General features: G+C 45.5%; 1 protein-coding gene across 2 annotated transcripts; it reads left to right on the top strand.

Moving 5' to 3' along the window:
* Positions 1–2,447: 2,447 nt before the first annotated feature.
* LOC129334720 (protein NipSnap homolog 3B-like) lies at positions 2,448–18,828 on the top strand. Of its 2 annotated transcripts, XM_054986988.1 has the most exons (6): positions 2,448–2,536; positions 11,572–11,797; positions 13,310–13,465; positions 14,738–14,887; positions 18,462–18,548; positions 18,648–18,828. In XM_054986988.1, the coding sequence occupies exons 1-6, from the start codon at positions 2,477–2,479 to the stop codon at positions 18,722–18,724; spliced, it is 756 nt and encodes a 251-aa protein (XP_054842963.1). In that variant the 5' UTR covers positions 2,448–2,476; the 3' UTR covers positions 18,725–18,828. The 2 variants fall into 2 exon arrangements, with proteins under 2 accessions (XP_054842963.1, XP_054842964.1); XM_054986989.1 differs by lacking the exons at positions 2,448–2,536; positions 11,572–11,797 and adding an exon at positions 11,907–12,582.
* Positions 18,829–20,803: the final 1,975 nt, after the last annotated feature.

Genomic DNA, 20,803 nt, shown 5'->3' with positions numbered 1-20,803 from the left:
TTTATCGATTCATTCACCGAGGCTAAAGAAACGTCTTTTGCCCCTCCTCTGTTTCCTTCCTGGGGCAGCAATGGATCTGGCTGGTTTTTAGTGAGTTGGGAGTGAATCTTCCGTGCTGGGTGTAGCTATTTATTTACAAGGAAAAAAACTCCACGTCAATGCAAAGGTAGAACAGCGTCTCCCTTAATGAGGTCCACTTTGCTGAGATTCACTCAATAAAACGAGAGCCCTGCAGCACCAGCCCAAAGCTCTATCCAGTCCAGCACCCGATTCCCTTCAATGGCCCATCAAGTACCTCTGGGGAAACCCACCTGCAAGGCCCAGAGGCCGTATCTTCCTCCTACAGCTGCCTTCCAAGAACTGGGCGTCACACCCACACTGTGTCTGAACGTGGAAGTTCAGTGAGGTGCTTTAAAGCCTTCTCAGCTTGATGCCAAATTGGACCATCTCTCCCTTATGGCCCTTTGTGTGTTACGGTCTTCTGTTTGCCATCTTCTGGGCACTCCTTCACTAAAACACCCCATGTGGCATCAATTGAGGCCTGCGTTTTCTCTGGTCGCTCCCACTTTATGTGCAAGCTTTGCAAACTTTCAGGAGGCACTGGTAGGTTATTTTGTTCCTTAGAGCTTTGAATGGAGTATAAATTGCAGGCATTCGGTTGGAGGTTTATAATAAGTGTTTTTTTTTTAATTATGCATTGTAAAATTGCTTGGAGAGACAAGGAAAGACAGAAAGAAGACAGTCCTTCAAAAGTAGAAAGCAACGCAATAAAAAACAGTATAACAAATACAAGAAGCAATGCAATTGGTGTGGGGGGGAAATGTCTAATAGATGTCACACACAAACTAAACTATTCCCTGGATAAAAATACACCTCCCAAACAAATCTGTTTTCTACATTTTATGGAACGATGGTAGTGTGGAAGGCTTTCTGACTTCCACAAGTTGGCCATTCCGCCAGGTGGAAGCCACAACAAAGAATGCTCAGCCATTGACAGTACTCATTCGCAAGGGTAATTGAATGACTTACAAACAGCATCTGAATCAAGTTGCAGTTTAGAAGTGTTGGGATTTAGCAAGTGTTTCCGTTTCAGTCATGAAAGAGCTAAACTGTTTGTGTTACTTAATTAGTAAACTTATTTGCATGTAACCGCTTAGGCTTCAAGTAAGGATTCCTGCCATGGAAAGGGGAGTCACTAGTTTTAATAAAGTAGAATTAGGGTTTTCTATTGGGCAACCTGTTTATTGGGGGGGGGGGCGGAATTATGTGATGCTATATGCTGGTTTTATTACTCTCTGACTCATTTACTCAGAGTCTCTCTCTCTCTCTCAGCCTTAAGATACCTTTTTTAGCAAGATGTAGTCAGTCTAGCAATTTCTTATTTTCATCTAATGTATTTTTATCCTTTATGTAGTATTCTTACAGAGCTATACTGGAGTGTGTGTCTGGTCTCATTAATTCCAATGTGCAATCTTCGCCTTAAACTCTGCCAATTTTCTTACAAGGAGCTCTTATCTAGCTCATTACAGGCTCCAGACACAGGTACAAAACATTCACTAACTCAGCTGGAGAGTTTGTTAAAAGTATATATTTATTTAAATTCATAAAGCATTTTTCCACTTCTTGGAATGCATGTAAAGAGGCATACAATGAAATCAAGGTTAAAAATAAATACAAATTGAACTATTTCATTATAGTCACAGACCATTTCTAAATCACACCATTAATACATAAAAAGAGACATAAATTGTATTAAAGCACTAAAATGTATTGGCCTTTGTAGACTTTTAACTTATTTTCTTTCGCTGTTGTCCATTAATTCTCTAACCACTGCAATACTGTTGGTCAAGCTCAGACACCCAGGAGCAAACAAAATAAATGTGAAACACGCAACTTGTGCTCCACAAATTTATGGCGATGGAGTTCAAAGTTTTTTTGCCTTTTCCACATATGGGCACGAAATACACCCTCACACCCCTTCTCTTTATAAAAGAGTGAAATCCTAAACAGTTACTCCAATCTAAGCCCATAGATTTAGACTGGAGGAAATCTGTTTAAGATTTCAGTGTAAGCCTTGGGGGATCGCTGCCCTTAACCCTTCCAGTGAAGAATCGCAGCATGCCAAAGAATCCCTCCAAGCAAGTGGACCCGTGTCGGCTCCGCAAAGGGCAGAAGGAAGAATTTCTTTTTAAAAGTCTGCAGCCCTTTTAGTCGCTGCGGGAAGATTTGTCTTGCCCGGGTTTCTCTCGCATGCCCCACAAGCTCAAGATAAGCGCCTACCCTCCCTTGATCTCGGTCCCACCCTGGTTTGGGAGAAGGGCTCTTTCCCAGATCTCTCCCCCCCCCCCGAATGAACGAATGGAAGCATTCGTCTCCCAAAGGCGTCCCGGTTTTGTTTTTTGTCTCTCTGCGGCTTCCATAGAGAAAGGGCAGAGGAAGGGGGAAGAGTTATTTTTGTTGCTTCGCCGCTGCAGCCATGCAGGGACTTTTCTCAGCCTTCGCCCGCGGGAGCGCCAGGTGCAAAATCCTCAGCCAGGTAATTCCGGGGGGAAAGGGAGCGGCAGCAGGGGCGATGCATTCCCCGTCCCCCATCTCTTCGGTCGCCACGCTCGGCTACCAAAGATTGCCAACTTATATCAGCAGCTGTTGCAGCACTTCCTTGCAGCTGCTGCTAAGATCTGGAATAGACAGCAGAAAGCCTGTCTGCCCTCTACCAGTAGACAAGAGCAAGAGTCCAGTAGAATCATAGGGCTGGAAAGGGACCTCCAGGGTCATCTAGTCCAACCCCCTGCTCAGTGCACGAAATTCACAACTACCCCCCCCCCCCCCACACACACACCCTGTTCCATGCCCAGAAGATGGCAAAACATCGTCCCTAGCCAAACTGGCCTGGGGAAAATTGCTACCTGACCCCGCCCCCCCAAGTGGCTATCTGCCTTCCTCTGGGCATGTAAGAAGGGGCCAGGGGAACTAAGCACCGATGTAACCCTTCCTGCCCGCCCTCTCATGATCTGCCTATATTCACAGAATCAGCGTTGCTGTCAGATGGCCATCTAGCCTCTGCTTAAAAATTTGTTTTTGGGTATGGGTTTAGTTCACTTCTGCAGATACAGCTAGAATGTGAGTCCATCTGTCCCTATAGCTTGGAGAGTGGAGTGATTTCAGATGACGAATGACGATAGCAGGTAAATGATAATAGCTGGTGAATGACAATAGCGTGTATGATTGGATAGGGTGGCATGGTGGGTGTGGAGAAATCAGCGTTGGTAATGAAATAGGAAGCCCCGGTCTTGATTCAATCCAGGGGGATGCATTGTCTTGCACTTTATCAGTTGCAATTCAGCAGTGTCTCTTTCTAGTCTCCCTTAGAAATTCCTCTGCAGTTTAACTGCTACTTTTAGGTCAGCGACTGAATGTCCTGGAAGGTTAAAATGTCCCCCCACTGGTTTTTGAATGTTGTGGTTTCTGATGTCAGAACTCTCCTATCTAATTGCTACATTCCCTGACTGGGATAGCCCAGGCAAGCATGATCCCGTCAGATCTCAGAAGCTAAGCAGGGTCGACCTTGGTTAGTAATTGGATGGGAGCCCTCCATTGAAGAACAGGGTTGCAGAGGCAGGCAATGGCAAAGTGCCTCTGTGAGTCTCTTGCTGGGAAAACCCCACCAGGGGTCGCCATAAGTCAGCTATGACTTGACAGCACTCTCCACCACCAAGTGCTACATGCTGGGTTGCCGTTTAGACCCTGGGAGCAGACTGGACACATTTATTCAGCCCACCAAATGACTGGAGGAAGTGGAGCTAGGGTTGCCTGCATCCTGCTGGGGCCCGGAGATCCCCTCCCCCTGAATCACAATTGATCTCCAGATGACAGGGATCAGTTACCTTGGAGAAACTAGTCACTTTGGAGTGGGGGGGGGAGACATATGGCATTATATCCCTCTGAGGTCCTTTCCCAGACTGCACCCCCAAATCTCCAGGAATTTCCCAACTTGGAGTTGGCAAGCTGCTAAGCACTCTCTTTTCTGGCAGGATTCTTGAGCTTAAGAACAGTGCGATAGATGGTAATACAAAACAGTGCAACCCCCCCCCCCCCCCGATCACCAACTTTATATGGAAGTCTTTGCACGTTGCCCTGTCAGGTGGCTTTTAAAGCTGCAGGAGCTCTGCCGGGGGGGACTGGAAGAGTCACAGGGAAGCTGCCCCCTCAACTACCACCAGCTTTCTCATACAGGATTTTTTCCTCGGCCAAGGTTGCCAAGGTCTAGTACATGCCTGTGGTGGTGGAGAGTGCCCTCAAGTCATAGCTGATTTATGGTGCCTCCTGGTGGGGTTTTCCCGGCAAGAGACTCACAGAGGCGGTTTGCCATTGCCTGCCTCTGCAACCCTGGTCTTCGTTGGAGGTCTCCCATCCAATTACTAACCAAGGCCAACCCTGCTTAGCTTCTGTATCTTTCACCAGCCTTCTTTCTGAGCCAGAAGAAATGCTTGACTGGTAGATTTCTGCATATCAGATGGCTGTTAAAGGAAGGGCAGGGGGCGTGGCGGGAGGGGGCTAGGGAAAGTTACTCCTTCTTCTCCCCCAAGAGTTGGTTATGGTGATCGGGAAACTTTATACAAGTTCCTATTTTAAAAAAATGAAAATGTTCCGTTTATCCCTTAACTTAATTTTAACGTTGATCGTGAATGTGAACTGTATGTTTCAAGGGCAAATTGTGGTGTAGGGACTGCGGTAGGCATAAGCAACCTCTGGCATACATGCCAACGGCAACACACCAGAGAATTTCACTTGGTACACAGGGCCAGAGCTCTGCCCAAGCAACTGAGGCACTGGCGGCACCGCTGGGGCCAGAAGTGCTGGAGAAGGCAACCGGCATGGCTTATGGCCGTCACTGCCTCCCAGACCCGAACAGCCGCCAGCACCGTCCAGGATAAATCACCAAGCTGATGGCAGTGCCTCCAGGGCATGCCTTATTCTAAGCAAGGCCGGCCAAGTACACCTCGTTGCCCATCGCCCCTCATTTTCTTTGCTGGCATACTAACATCTTTACAGATGGACATTGCATTTTTTTTCTGGCATTGGAGCCTGAAAGTTTGCCTGCTGTAGGTTAGAGTGCTGGGAGATGACTGGGGAGGCTGGGATACAAGTCTCGGCATTTCCATGAGTCTCTCTCGGTGACCGTGGGCCAGTCACTCTTGCTAGCGGAAAGGTAGGGTGAAAATGCACCGATGGAATATTTGCCCCTTTCAGTTTCCAAAGGGAGGATGCTATAAATGCTGAGTCATGACTTACCATCATTTTCAGGCACGGAAATGTTTTCCGCACTTCAGACTAGTTGTAACTCTTGGGTTTGTTTTGGTTTTTTGCAGCATGCAGCCTGGTACATTGCATGTGTCATCTTCAGCTACGTGCTTTTGGGGAGTGCGGCTGATTCCGCACCTGTTGGATAATGCACTTCCAATCCTCTTTATAGATCATTGGGAACGGTTTTTTGCGTGTGCGAAACAAAAAATCCACTTCAAATGATTGAGAAAGTGCATTGAAAGTGCATTATCCAACGTGTGCAGAATCAGCCAATATCAACCTGCTCCCTATTTATGTCAGAGTGCGAGGGGAGGGGGGCAGAATATTGCTAAGTATATCCTGCATTTAAATGTGGCTTCTGGGTCTTATTTAAATCTTATCTGCACTTTTATAAATAAATATAACGACATATGGTACCAGTTTAACTTTACTTGGTAATTCACCCTTTTAACCTTCTGGTAACCTTCCGGTATTGGTGTTATTTCTCTAAAAGCCACGGTGCTGTATCATCAGAGTTTATTATGTATAGCCATAGGCCGACACACAATATTACAAATACGCCATTAGATAAGATAAAAATTAGGTAAAATACAATTATATATACAATACAGATTTACTATACAATATAGATTTACAATTATATATACAATACAGATTTACAGAATTCCACTAAAACAGACCAGTTAAAACCAGAAAAAAAATAAGTTAATGCAAGTTCAGGTGACGTCCTCTTTCTTTGCTGCGTGAGACCTTATCTTCAGAGCAGCAAAGGCAAAAAGTGAAACTCTATAGGAAACGTAGGCGTTTCATTTCTAACAGTGAGAGAGTGAGTCAGCTCCTGGCAATTTCCCATCTAAAGGAACGATCAAATCCACTCCTGCACAACTTCAGCAGCGTCCCAGATTCAGAGGCCCACATGCTGCTCCCCGCACCCTCGTTCTGTTCCTCTTGCATGTCAGTGGTTTGCAGTTTGGTTTTGGCTCCCAAGTCCCAAGCCACTTTCCGTTACCCTAAATAGGATCTCCTTGCAGCTCGGGGGGATTAGCATACGTGGAGACGCTGCAAGACAGGGTAACTGCGAGATCTTCCACCAATATATAACCAGATTCTTCCCTTAGAGAAGTCTCAAAGAAATAGGCACACGTCTAACAGGACAGGTTTCTTTATTAACAGAGAAATAAAGGGCAAGCATACAGAAAATGCACACAGCATACATACAGGGTTAATATAAGACTCTCTCTACATGTGACATCTGACACGTGAAGAATACAGGTCGGGAGATGCAATGTTATCTGGGAAGGGTAGTTTAAAAAGACAGAGCTGGCGGCAGGGCAAAGGCTTTGCTATGCATTGGAGCTGCGTGAAGGGGCTGTGAAATGCCAGAAGGGAAACTTCAGCCCATTATAACTTCTCCAGGCCCAAGCCTGGTGCTGGAAGGCAGCTCCAGCCCCATTCCTAGCTACCCTTTGGTTGCAATACCACACAGTTTTAGACTGGAGAGGTGAAATTGACAGAGCCTTCGGGGAGGTGAAGATGAAATTAACAAACCCTCTGAGGAGCGATCTCCACTGGCTCTGCCTTTTTAAACTATTCTTCCTGGCTAACGTTGCATCTCCCTACACTCGATGAACACGCACCAAGACATCTCATGTAGAGACTCTAAGAAAACTCTAAGAAAGGAAATGGGAAAGCAGTTTTGGGGAGGGCTATAGTTACCAGTCTTGAAAAAGGAGAGATCCATAAAGACAATATTGAAGATGACCAGCCCTTCACAGAGAGAAGAGGAGAGGGCTCAGGCGTATCTCAGGAGGCATGCATGGGCTCAAAACACAGTCAGCATAGGGCTTGGGGCAGCCCAGTTGTAGTGTACAAAGTATCCTGGGGCAAAACTGGTGCTTCTGCTCCCAAACATTAGCTTAATGGCTGCCTCCAGAGGTGACAATAAGTTGGGAAAGGTGTGACATGATTATCAAGATTGTACTATAGGCAAAAATATTGCTTGATGGCCTGGTAACTAGCAGATTGGGAGGCCATCAGTTTTGCTGACTAGCCCTTGATTAGGTAAGTGGTGGAGGAAGGGGTTGATGGGATTAGGCGGGTGGGTGCCTCAGGCAGCTTTCATTAGCTGATTCCGCACACGTTGGATAATGCACTTCCAATCCTCCTTAGAGATCATTTGGAACTGAATTTTTTGTGTGTGAAACAAAAAATCTACTTCCAAACGATAGCTAAAGTGCATTGAAAGTGCATTATCTAACGTGTGCGGATATCTCCATTATCTCTGCTGCTCTGTGGGCTTTGGGGCAGCTAGTCAACCAGCCCATTTGTGTCTCGTATTCTGGTGACTTTCCAGTCACCAGGCAGGAGGCTGGCATCTGTCCTGCCTGGCTGAGCAGTGTTTTTGTGCTTATGGCACATTGAGGAAGGGGTTTGTGATATTGCATATCCATAAACTGCGTGTAATGATTTCAAGTAAATGTGTGCATGTATCTTTAAATGCTTGGTTTGAGCTAGGTGAAGAGTGGGGTGAAGGAGAAGGATGAGTGAGTGATATGATTGGTTGATGACTGAGAGGGTGGGCAGAGTGAATGCAGTTTAGACTGAGAGCCAAGCTACAAGTGATGCCTGACACAGGTTGGACACTTGTCAGCTTCCCTCAAGTTTTGATGGGAAATGTAGGCATCCTGGTTTTACAGCTTGGCTCGCCATTACAGCTGCAAGACCAGGATGCTTACATTTCCCATCAAAACTTGAGGGAAGCTGACAAGTGTCCAACCTGTGTCAGGCATCACTTGTAGCTTGGCTCCCTGGGTGAAGAGAAAAAAGTTTCATTCAGAAGAAAGCAGGCTAGCTGTGTGCTGCCTGAGTATGTGGAAGTGTTTATGAGAGAAATATGACCTGTGTGGAACCTGAACTGAGCATGTTTGTGAAAGGACACTCAGTCAGGGAAAGAGAGGCCAGCTGTGTGCTGCCTGAGCAGGTTTAATATTTCTGTGAATAAGAGTCAGAAGAAAAGCAGGCTAGCTGTGTGCTGCCTGAGGAGTTTTAAGCATTTCTGTGAGAGAAATATTGAGTCAGAAGAGAAGCAGGCTAGCTGTGTGCTGCCTGAGTAACTTTTAAGAACGTCTGAGAAATATTGAGTTAGAGAAAGAGGCTAACTGTGTGAAGCCTTAGAAGAGATCTGTGTGAATGAAGTAACCTTAAGAACTGAGAACTACTTTTATGAAACCAATACGCTTCTTGAAAAAATAAACGTTTGTTTTGTTTTTATTATATCCCAGAGTGGTTGTCATTGCTATATCCCATTCCTATCCTCAGGGCCACATAGAACCACGAAGGAGCCAGACGCTTATGAACGTTACCAAAGGGAAAATATAAATAAAATATCTGGAATATAGTATTCCTGGTGGCAGCAAACTACCCAGAGGGTGTAAGGGAAATATTAAAGGTAAAATCTACCCTAGAGAAAGTAAGGGTCGTAACACTGCCCTTCTAGCATGAGGGTATGTCTGATTGCTAACACTTCACCTTCCAAATACATTTGCTGTAAGATATATAGGCTGATTCCGCACACATTGGATAATGCACTTCCAGTCCTTTTTAGAGATCATTTGGAACGGAATTTTTCGAGTGTGAAACAAAAAATCCACTTCCAAACGATAGCTAAAGTGCACTGAAAATGCATTATCCAACGTGTGCGGAATCAGCCGCAGGGGTGCAGGAGGGGAAGGCAACGGGGGTTTTCTTCTGCTGCGTGCGAATCCTAGCAAAACTCTGCTTCTGGGGTTACCGAATTACGTTTTATAGAGTTGAGGGGGGAAGTTGGGGAAATGCACAAACCTCCTCTGAGTTTAGATTTCAAGGTCTGTGTGTGTGTTAATTTACAGACGTCTTTGAAGAACACTACCTAAGGAAATGCAGCAGTTCTGTCTGGCGCCTGAAGTTTACACCTTGCAAGGCGTGTAAATGTGGACTCACTCCTGTGACAAACAGATATATGGCGTGATGTTGTACTCTATTCGTATCAGAGCCAGTGCTGCTGCTTCCAAAAAAGAATATGCCGTCGCCATTGCTGCTGTAGACGCTCACGGTGCTTAAGCCTTTGCTTTCTGCTGGTGCATCAACCACAGTAGATTTCAAACTCTGTTCTTAAGAACAGCAGACTTCCTTGGAAGATTATTGGTGAGAAGAGCTAGCACGGTGTAGAGGGTCAGGGTAGGACCTGGGAGACGCAAGTTCAAATCCCTCCTGTGTTATGGAAGCTCGCTGGTCCCTCTCGCCTAACCTACCTCACAGGGTTGCTGTGAAGATAAAAAGGAGGAGGGGAAAGTGATGTTGTAAGTTGCTTTGAGACCCTCACTAGGGAGAAAAGCGCGGTATATATACCTAAATAATTAAGCTTCCTTGAAAGGCATTTACCAAAGCTACTAGTTGTTGCCAGTAATGCCGAACTGCAGGAGAGACTTGAATATATTCACCGATGCCTTCACATGGAGTGATGGCTACAGCCAACCGTCCTGGGCAGGTGGCCTAAATAAACTTAAAGTGCGCCCTTCGACTCACCCTAGAATTCTTTGTAGGATGCAGGGATGTGATTGGACGGAGCTGCCTAGGGATTCCTCAGCAGGCCGACTGATGGGGAAAGGTTGCTAAAGATAGGAAGCTTCAGTCCACTCATTGAAAAATGTCCCAACATTTGCATTGTGGATGCCGCTATCGCCAGGTATCAGTCAGCAGAATATGGACAGCTGGCAATAAAAGCTGATGGGAAAAGATAACGGAGTCTTTGCTCCTTATGTTTCTGGGACAGGAAAAACAATACCACCTCAGCCCTCAGTTCTTTCCTTTGTACATGTGTCTCACGGATCTCCAAGGAAGTTACTTTCCGATTGGTTTCTTTAGGATTGTACCTTAAACATTTGCTTGTGTGCAGAAGACACCTACTGATCCAGATATATTTATTTGTAGACCTGTATTCTGCAAACACCCGGTCCCCATGGGTTCATGAAGCCATTATTCCATTGCTGCGTGTATGTGGACTTGCTGCTCTTGTAGAGGAACATCATCTGAAGATCATACTCCCTGGCAGGGCTTTTTTTTCTGGGAAGAGAGGTGGTAAAACTCAGTGGGTTGCCCTTGGAGAAAATGGTCACATGGCTGGAGGCCCCGCCCCCTGATCGCCAAACAGAGGGGAGTTTAGATTGCCCTCCACGCCATGCGGCGCATGGCGTGGAGGGCAATCTAAACTCCCCTCTGTCTGGAGATCAGGGGGCAGGGCCTTCAGCTATGTGACCATTTTCACCGACCGAGGGTGATTTAAACTTTTAAAAACTCCCCCCTTGCTCCAGCTGACCCAAAATGATGTCATTGGCCCTGGGAGCATGTGTGCACTTTGCATGCGCACATGTATACCAGGGACACCACCTCCTTCCAAGAGTTGCTCCCTGTGCTTGCAACCCACAGAGTTCCACCACCTCTTTTCCTAGAAAAAAAGCCCTCGGGGTCCTTCACTAGAGAGCACATTCCTCTAGTAATTTTCAGCTCACTGAAAGACACAGGGCTTGCATGAGTGAAAGTGCCTAGCCGTGAAGGAATGCACCCTACAAGAGAAAAGGCTGCAGTACTAATGGAAGGATCCAAGTTTTACCCCCCCTCCTCTCCGCTTTGAATGGTGGATTATAAATAAATGCATCTGCTTAACTAGCTTTTCGCACTCAGAATGTGTCTATCATTTCCAATCAATCAGGAGCATTCCTTGAGGTGGGGCAGCTACGGGGGTGCAAAGCTTCTGTGGGAGCACTACCCCTTCCTGCTTGCCCGTATGCCTACCCTGCTGCCCTCCAGTGGGACATTCCCCTCACCTGTTTGGCACTCCAGCACCCACGCCCCCTGCCTCAGGCACCATCCAGCATCATTGGGAAAGGGCGTGGGGGTGGTGCTTTTGGTGGCATTCCTAGCATGTGGAGGATGGCAGGGCACAAAGGTGGGCAGAGGAAGGTCACAGAGGGGTGGATGAGATGGGCAGTGGAGGGGAGAGGCCCTGGTCACCTCCATCTCCCCAAACCTGGAACCAATCCTAGTCAGACTCATTTTACTTAAAGCAGCAGAAAAATCAATGAAGCTATCACAGTGTTACATTTACTAAAACCAAACCTTGATACAGACAGTTTCACTAGTCTGAGTAGTTCTTATTGTGGCTGCAAGGTTGGAAACAAAACGCCTGCATCTTCTTCTGACTGCAGTTTTTGCCTCTCTCTCTTTTCCAAGTCAATTCTACATCGGGCCCATTGTTCACCTTTCGCCACAGGGCCCAGGCAGGATGTTGGAACAATCTTTGAACTCCGTATGTATGACATAAAGCCGGCAAAAAGCAAAGAATTCATGGAATTGGTCAATAGACACGTTCATGTTCGCATGGCTCACTCGGAGATGGTTGGATTCTGGACAGCAGAACTGGGGTCAATGAATAAGGCCTTCCATATCTGGAAATATGGTACGCTCTGCATCACATTATAGTGCTTTAACTAGGGTTTCGTTCAAGCATCATGCAAAACTACGGTTTAATTACATTAACTATGGCTTGTCTGAATGCTACTCTACTAAATATGGGCTGATTCCGCACACGTTGGATAATGCACTTTCAATGCACTTTATCCATCGTTTGAGGTGGATTTTTTGTTCCGCACACACAAAAATGCGTTCCAAATGATCTATAAAGAGGATTGGAAGTGCATTATCCAACGTGTGCGGAATGACACACTGTTAGAGCTGTGGCATTATGGTACGGCATTTCCATGCAGAAAGCCCCAGGTTCAATACCCAGCATGTCCAGGCAAAAGGATCAGGTACTAGATAATGTGAAAGATCTTCACCGGAAATATTCTGGCAAGTCACTACCAGGCCGTTTCCACAGTCAGTCACTCCTGCCCTTTTCCCACTTACTGTGTTTGTTTTGGTGAGTTGCTCTGAAAACAGCCTCTACACACACTCCCCAAAAGCATTTACCTTTCAGGACAGCCTCCACACTTCAAAGAAAAAGCGGTTTGGGAGGGGAGGCCAGGCACTTCGTCATCGTGGTCCGCCTCCTTTTCAGATCTTTTTTTTTTGCTCTGCACATCCGCAATCGCATGCTGAGAGCTTCCAAGGAGGAGCTGGGCGGTGATCGTAGGATTCCTCAGAGCTCTTTAGCCATTCACATGCCTAAGAACGCAGAAGAAGCGCTCTGTCAACCTGCAGCAGAGAAAATACCAGGGAAAGTGCAGTCCCAGGAAAAAAAAGGTAGGAAGGTAGCCTGAAACGTTTTGCAATCAGACGTGAGGAACCCTGAAGAGAAGCCGCCAGAGTTCGATGGGTTGGCCGTGCCTGTAAGGACAGCCCGAGTCAGAGGAGACAATTAGGGCTTTTTTTCTGGGGAAAGAGGTGGTGGAACTCAGGACTGCACAATGATATCACTTTGGGTCAGCTGGAACAAGGAGCGAGTTTTTAAAAGTTTAAATCGCCCTCGGCGAAAATGGTCACATGGCCAGTGGCCCCGCCCCCTGATCTCCAGACAGAGGGGAGTTTAGATTGCCCTCTGTGCCGCTCCAGCAAAATGCCCCTCTGTCGGGAGATCAGAGGGTGGGGCCACCGGCCATGTGGCCATTTTCAAGAGGTGCTGGAACTCCGTTCCACCATGTTCCCACTGAAAAAAAGCCCTGGAGGCAATACTGAATTGGACAGACCAGTCGTTTGATGGAAAATAAGGTTAAAGTCTGTCAGACCAGAATCTGAAAGTGGTTTATCTTAATTGTGGTTGTGAGTGACATTTGAATGCAAACACCCTCGCTTAATTTGGGTTGTTCCCTGCCAGTGCCCTCCCTGGCTACAGAGAGAAGGCAACGAAGCCTGCATTTGTTGAGGCAAGCCACTATTTGTATAGATCTCTATATGAGCAGAATTCTGGCTTAATAAACTAACCATCCAACGTGACAGGACAACTTTTAATGTTTCTTTGCCGTTCTCGTAGATAATTTTGCCCACAGAGCAGCTGTGCGGAAGGCTCTTGCCAAAGACAAAGAATGGCAGGAAACATTGTCAGCAATTCTCCCACTCCTAAAGACCCAGGATATGGAAATAGCTTACCTCGTCCCATGGTGTGAGCTCGGGACTCCTCCCAAAGAGGGTAAGTTATCTTTCTGTTCAGTTCCGGCAGTTCCCCAAAGAGGTCACATGACAGGTGACCCCGCCCACCTGACTCGCAGCCATTTGGGACCCATTTCGGCCTGGATTGGGGCCGAAACGGCCCGGATTGGGCCTCTGACGGATGGTGGATCAGTTTCCCACTCAGCAGCGGCCCGATCCTGACCATTTTGGGCCCCTTTTTGGCCATTTTCAGCCCCTTTTTGCCATTTTGGGCCCAATTTTGGCCCTGAATGGCCAGGATTGGGTCTAAAGCAGCCAGGATAGGTGATGTCAGGGATGTGGCATATGCAAATCAGTTATACTAATGACACACTTCCGGTGATGGCAAGGAGTGTGGCATATGCTAATGAGTTATGCTAATGAGTCCCTCCCACTCTTTTTCTACAAAATGACCCCTGGATACAACTCACTTTATTCTGCCTTTTTTTTGAAATGATGTGTAGTTTGCTTTATGATTTCCTCCCCTTCCACTTGCCCCTTTTTACTGTAAAGAAACATTTGAAGGTACATCAAGAGTGTAGGTGCAATTGTGCCAATTCTGCATTTGTGATTTTTTCTTCTTTTTATAAGTATATACATTTTATTTAAAAAGATATAGCAATAGAAAGTGCATAAAAACTTATACAAGCACTGCATTTGAAATTAGATTAAACTAATAGAAAGATACAATCAGAATTTATAATAACAAAACTTAATTGTAAAATCAAAGAGTCCAGTTAGTCCTTTAAGACTAACCAACTTTATTGTAGCATAAGCTTTCAAGAATCACAGTTCTCTTCATCAGATGCAAAACGTAATTGTGTAATAGCTCTCCTTGGTTACTTATACAAACTTGAATATCAACTGTTTCGGTTAATAATTTCCCTGTGTTTTATTTTCTTATCTTTGTACTGAGTTACCTTAATTAATTTAGTTTTGGCCTAAGTAGTCAAAGAAATCCATTTTTCCCAAAATTCAGCTATTGGTCTATTATTTATGAAAGTAGTTAATTTGGCCATTGATGCATATTCAAAGATCTTATCTATCCACTCTGACACATCAGGGCACATATTTGCTTCCTGCATTTGTGAATTGTAGATAAATTATAACCCCAAGTGTGCATGGGTGAAACACTGTGACTTATCAGATTTCATTTCCCTTTTTAGGCCATCAAAGGCCTAAAAAATCTGATAAGTCACAAAGTGCTCTGTGCATATGGCTACTTACTTGATATTGCACTCTATAATATGCCAATCTTTTCCTCCCCTACCAGGAGTTTATGAGTTGATTACGTATCAGCAAAAACCAGGTGGGCCGGCATTGTGGGGACGGGCGTTCAAAGCAGCAATAGATGCCCATGTCAGTAAGAACTACGCTAAGCTTATTGGTGTCTTCCACACTGAATATGGATCGCTTAATACAGGTAAAGTACCAGTCATTTCACATTTCAAATCAGAATGACTTTCCAGAGCTGTTCCCCATCGGTCTGTTCCATTTTGTGTGTGCTTGGACGCACATGCTGGTCCCATTCATTGCAAGGCAGGGAACTTCTATCTGCTCTCGCCCCTTTCTGGATGGATCGATGCCAGCACGGGCTTTGATTTTGCAGTCCCTCTTTGATAACTCCCATTTAGGTGCAATCTTACCTTCGCCATGCTCAGAGAGAAAGTAATAAAAGGACCTTTCAGTACACACAGAGTGAGTTTCTGTTACTATTTAGCAATGACAATTTGCCCCAAAAGAGGAACAAGATGTTAACTAGAACTCAGAGCTGCCACCAAAAATGGAAGCCCTGTGTTGATTTCCCCCCGTAAGGTCTACTTCAACCATATTGTTTTACTTATTCCTTTTCTTTTTTCCCCCCTTTTAAATTTTTTTATTATAATATTTATAGTACAAAATATGCAACTTACAACTTATAACATATTTGCATGTACAATTTGCGTTATACATTTTGAAACTTATTGCCAACATTAATTGTAAGTATAATCTTTAATAACACTAGTTACAACACTAAGATATAACGATATATATGCTTCGGAAATTGCACTGCATTATTAATATATTCAAAAAAAGGCCACCATTAGTTGACCTTGGGAACGTGGCATCTCTTTGCAAATCATCTGTGATTTTTTCCAATAATAAATCGATCCCATACTTTTGTCAGCCATTGTTTTAATGTAGGAGGCGCTTGATTATTCCAGTGCGAGGCAATAAGCGACTTTGCTACTACTAGTAGGCTATTAATTAGATCTCGTCTTATTGCAGAGATCTCATTATCATGCCACAAGTTTAGAAAAATTAATTGAGGTTGCAAGGGGATTTTGTACTTAGTTATTTATTCAATTTGTTGTATGATTTCTACCCAGAATTTGCTAATAGCCGGGCATTGCCACCAACAGTGTGCATATCCAGTACTGCCACATTTTTTCTAACATGTGGGCGAATTAGAAGACTAACTTACTGATATTTGGGGGGGGGGGGGTTAAATACTACCGTGTCACAATTTTAAAGGTTTGGAGCTTTGTCTTTATTTCATGTGAGTTAAGTAGGTTGGAAGTCCAGATTTTCCAGTGATCCTCAGATATTGTCATGTTACAGTCTAGCTGCCATTTAGTTTGATATTGAAACATTTTGGTTTGTTTGCATCAATGAGAATTCTGTAAATTTTTGAAATGGTTCCTTTCCCTTTTTTTGTCATTAGAATCCAAAATGTCTTCAAATGCAGACTTTTGCGCAATATCTCTGTTAATTGGATTTGGTACACCATATGTGATAGTTGCAAATAGTTGAACCAAGGGATATTGTTCTCTAAGTTGTTTTCTAATTCAATTTTAGGTAACATGCCTTTTTGTGATGATATATCAATTAGGCTTCTGTTTTCTAAAAGTTCCCATTGGTTACGGAATGATTTTGTATTTCCCGGAGGGAACCATTCTTGTGTCAGAATCGTGGTATATCTTGATAAGATAGGCACTATTTTCAGCAGCATAGCATGGTCCAGTGTCGCCCGGGGCAGGAGGTGTTTTTCCTCCCCCTACCCATGCGCGTGAACTGTGCACGTGCTCTGGCCCTGCATGATGATGTCACTTCCGGGAAGTAACGTCATCGTGCAGGGGCACCCCCCTCACCCGGGAGCGCTCCCCCAGTTCGGGACGCTCACCATCCCTCCTTACCACTTCACTGCAGTTGCACGAGTGGCTGCAGCAAAGAGGTAAGGGGCAAGAGGGGAGCGAGCCACCTCTCCGCTTGCTTCCCCACTCGTCTCCCCACCAGCCATGCTGCCGGGGCACCCAGCAGCACTGGCAAAGGGGCGGGGAGGCAAGAGGGGAGGCAACTCGCCTCCCCACTCGCCTCCCCACTTCCCCGCTTGCCTCTCCGCCACCTACTGTGCCGCCAGTGTGCCCTCCAGGGTGCCCAGCAGGGCCAGCAAAGGCATCCCCACCTGCCACACCGCCAGGGCGCCTGGATCGCTGTGCGCCGAGGCAGGCAGCAGCGGCAAAGGGGCAGGGAGGCAGGCAGCAGCGGCAAAGGGGCGCTCACGGGGGGGCCATGGACAAGGCGCCCCCTCAAAATTTTGCACCCAGGTCAGCCGCTCCCCTGGCCCCCCGCATGCTGCACCTCTGACTATTTGTGATCTAAATCTGTCCCAAGTTTTTATTAGGTTTGTTAAAAATATGTTGTTATTAATCTGAGTTGGCTGAAGGTTGCTTTTGCTCCAAAATATTTCTTGTAAGTGTATGGGGGTATAGAGAGGTTCTAATATCTGGGTCCAAGCTGAGTCTTCTTTGTTTTTTAATATTTGGGTTATTTTTGAGAGATAGATGGCATTCATGTATGTCACTATGTCTGGATACTTAAAGCCACCATTGTTAGTGTTTTGTCTGAGTACATGGAATGGTAGTCTTGGTTTTTTATAATTCCAGAGAAAGTTATTAAGCATTGTTTGCCATTGTTTTTTTCATTTTGTATGGGAGAGAGAGAGGTATTGCTCAAAATATAAAGACCAATTTGGGTAGGATAAATGCTTTTATTAGATGATATCTCTCATACCATGAGTATTGTTGTTTATGCCAATTAAGAATGTCATTTTTTTATAATTTGATTTTTTGATTGTGATTGAATTTTATTCCTAATTCCTTTTCAACTGATAGTTGGTAATCTTCTATGCTATATATATTTATTAAAATATTTCCCCTGCCTTTCCTTTGTGGGTTACAATTCCCAGTTTAAAAGCAAAGTACAATAAAACCCTTTCCCTCCACAAATGCCTGCAGCCTGCACCCCATTAAAAGCTCCAGCAAATAGAAGAACCATGTGGCACCCCCCCCCATACACCTCCTTAGGGATCCCAGTTTCATAGGGTTGGCACTTCTATAGGAAAATCACAGGATATTATAGGAGCCTGGCTAACTTAAGTGCAGGAACAGCCAGATGGTGGCAACCTGAGGACCATAGTTGGGACCAAGACTTCTGGGGAGAGTCCTATTGAGACATGGGCCCTAGAGGCAGCTGTCCTAATGTTATGCATCTCCTCACTCCTGCATATCAGTAGTCCAGACACAGAGGAAATTAAACTAGATGAAGGGAGGGAAGGCAAGCAAAGGATTCAGCACAGGGCTGCTGCTGCTTGGGGCGGGGGGGAGTCCGATGCTCCTTGCAACATCTGGCTTTGCCCTTGGAATCTCTTTCATAGCAAATGGCAAAGGTTCTATACCATTCCGAGCGAGTACTTTGCATTTTGGAAACTTAGCACTCTCCCAGCACTCTGAGAGCCCCCTCCAAACATTTTGGGGACACTTTTAAAGCTTACAGGGCTCTTCTGGGCCACTGCTAAGCTGGGTGCTGCTGTTCTGAAGCTGACCGAGACCGGCTCATTCCCCTCCTTTGCTGAAAGCTCCTTCGGGCAAAGACCACGCCTGATGCTCTCTGGGGGTTTCTGGGCCTGGCCGCGCCCATCCCTGAACTGAGCACCCTTTTGCTCTTTGCCTCTGCAGTTCATGTGCTTTGGTGGCACGAGAACCCAGACAGCCGTGCGGCGGGAAGGCATCTTGCCCATGAAGACGCCAGGGTGGTAGCAGCTGGTAAGTGGTAACTGGGCGTCTCAGAACCTATATGAACAGTTCTTAAAGATTATGCAAAAAGTGGACTCCCGTTTGACCCATGCTGTATTTATCTTACAGTACGAGAGAGTGTCCAGTTTTTGGAATCCCAGCGAAACGTGCTCCTGGTTCCGGCACCATTTTCACCTTTGAAATAGTCCTCTACCAGCTGAAGGACTCGGCCAGAAACTTCTTTCCTTTCTGCACTTCTTTCCTCCATGTAGATGTTTGTGTCATGCTGCATACAGACTGTTGGACATTTTATTGTGTGTGAAACTTTATTTATATTCCACTCTTCCTCCAGGGAGCTTTGGGTAATGCGCATTATTCTCCGTCCTTCCATTTTATCCTCACAACAACCCTGCAAGGTACATTAAGCTGAGAAAGAAGGACTGCCCCAAATTACCCAGTGTGCTTCACAATGGGTGGATGGGACATTGAGTCTGGGAGTCTCCAGACTGACTTAGAGTTTGATTATCCAGCATCTAACAAAGGTTTGATTCCTTGCCTGCCTGCCCTTAATAAATATATTTATATAATATGCACATTTAAGTGCAACTTAGTTCCTTGGGCTTTTAGGAATAAAAATACGAAAGACAGATCTGCACTTTGTTTTTTACCTGTTACACGTTAGATGGTTATTTTATTCACACAACCAAAATTACAAAAGCCTTGACTATCATCTCCATACCTCTCCAAAGTTCAAAAGTAACTAGTCTAAAGCAGGTGTTGCTGTGGGCAAAATCCTACACACATGGACACACAGAAGTCACATCTATTCCTCCTTTGACAGAATCCCGTGAGGTGAAAATGTGTCTGTGGTTTCCCCTGATCAAGCAATACAGAGGTTTCTTCGTCGTCTTTGCCGTTTAAAGAATACATTGCCAAAGATGGATCTGATTAATGGATGACATCAACTGCTGCAAAATGTGATGGCCAATGTTTGGCGTAGTTAAGACAGAACTCCAAAACATAAGTTTGGCCCTGTGCAAACAAACCCAGCCCCGCATCCTCCCCCATGTTCAGAGCCACGTGATGCCTTCTGACGTAGCACCATTAAAGGATTTGTGTATTTGTGTAGCTTTAGCTGGAAGTCTTTTGGAGTTTGGTTCTCTTGCAGGGCATTATGGGAGTGAGGGTCCTAAATTGCCTTTTCCCATACCTTTTTTACTGTCTCTCTCTAGAAATTGCAAGGTAGGTAAAAGATAAGTGAGACAAAGGGATGTTTGGATTCACAAGAAGACATGGCCTCCCAAATGCGTGGATGTCATGACTTTGATGTGCCAGCATTCCTTTTATCTTGTCACTGGTATATCCCTCTTAAAGATAACAAGAGGTGTCAGATGGGTGCTAAATGTCACCCCTTTTAGTTTATATGACCTGGCAACTTTTTAGAAATTTCTGTCTTAATGGCATTTCTGAGCTACTTCACAGGCCATTGACAGTATAATACTAAGCAGAATTACACCCTTTTGAGCCTTTGATTGATAGGGAAAGATTGGGATAAAAGTGGTCCCCAAAAGAACCAGAAAAAATGAGGAAATGCAAGGCAAAAACTAACATGAAGCTGAAGTTGGTTCTAGATGACATATGCTGGTGCTGATCCAGTCACTGATTCTGGAGCTAAGGCCCCCTGTTCAGCCTGTCTCCTAGAACCTTGTACTGGGAATTGCTGTGAATAAGGAACTGGGACGGATTCAAGCTCTTTGCGCCCCAAACTATCTTTGGATCATCCCAAATCACACAGCTCGGCAGTCCAGACTGTCCCCTACAAGACTGTTCTCCTCCACCCCAAATCAGGCCATCAAATGGATATGTTAATACTCTGGTTCAGGCTAGGTAGGCCTAAAACCAGGCCTGCTTTGAGAAAAAAGTTGTTCTCAATACAAGCTCCAGAGAGGCAGGCCAAATTCGGGGTCTTAGCTCCGGAACCAGCGCAGCGCCATCATTTCTGTATTAGGCATATTATGTTAGCCTTCCCTTTGCATTGCCCCCTTCTGAAAAGGTGCTCTGAAGGGTGCCAGGACTCTTGGGAACAGAGTGGGATTCAGTGCTGGGAGGCATGACTCGGAGTGAAATCAGCAGAAATTACTAAACCCGCCCCCCTCCTCTGCAAGCTCTTCTGCGAATGGAGAACATCAAAAGGCGGGGAGGCATTTCCCCCCTTCTTGCAGCAGCCCCCATGCCACACTTGGCTCTCTTTCTAAGTTCCCACAACCTACTGGAGCAGCTTTTCA

Source organism: Eublepharis macularius, chromosome 8, assembly GCF_028583425.1.
Source record: "Eublepharis macularius isolate TG4126 chromosome 8, MPM_Emac_v1.0, whole genome shotgun sequence".
Taxonomy (NCBI): domain Eukaryota; kingdom Metazoa; phylum Chordata; class Lepidosauria; order Squamata; family Eublepharidae; genus Eublepharis; species Eublepharis macularius.
This window is presented reverse-complemented; position numbering and strand designations above follow the sequence as displayed.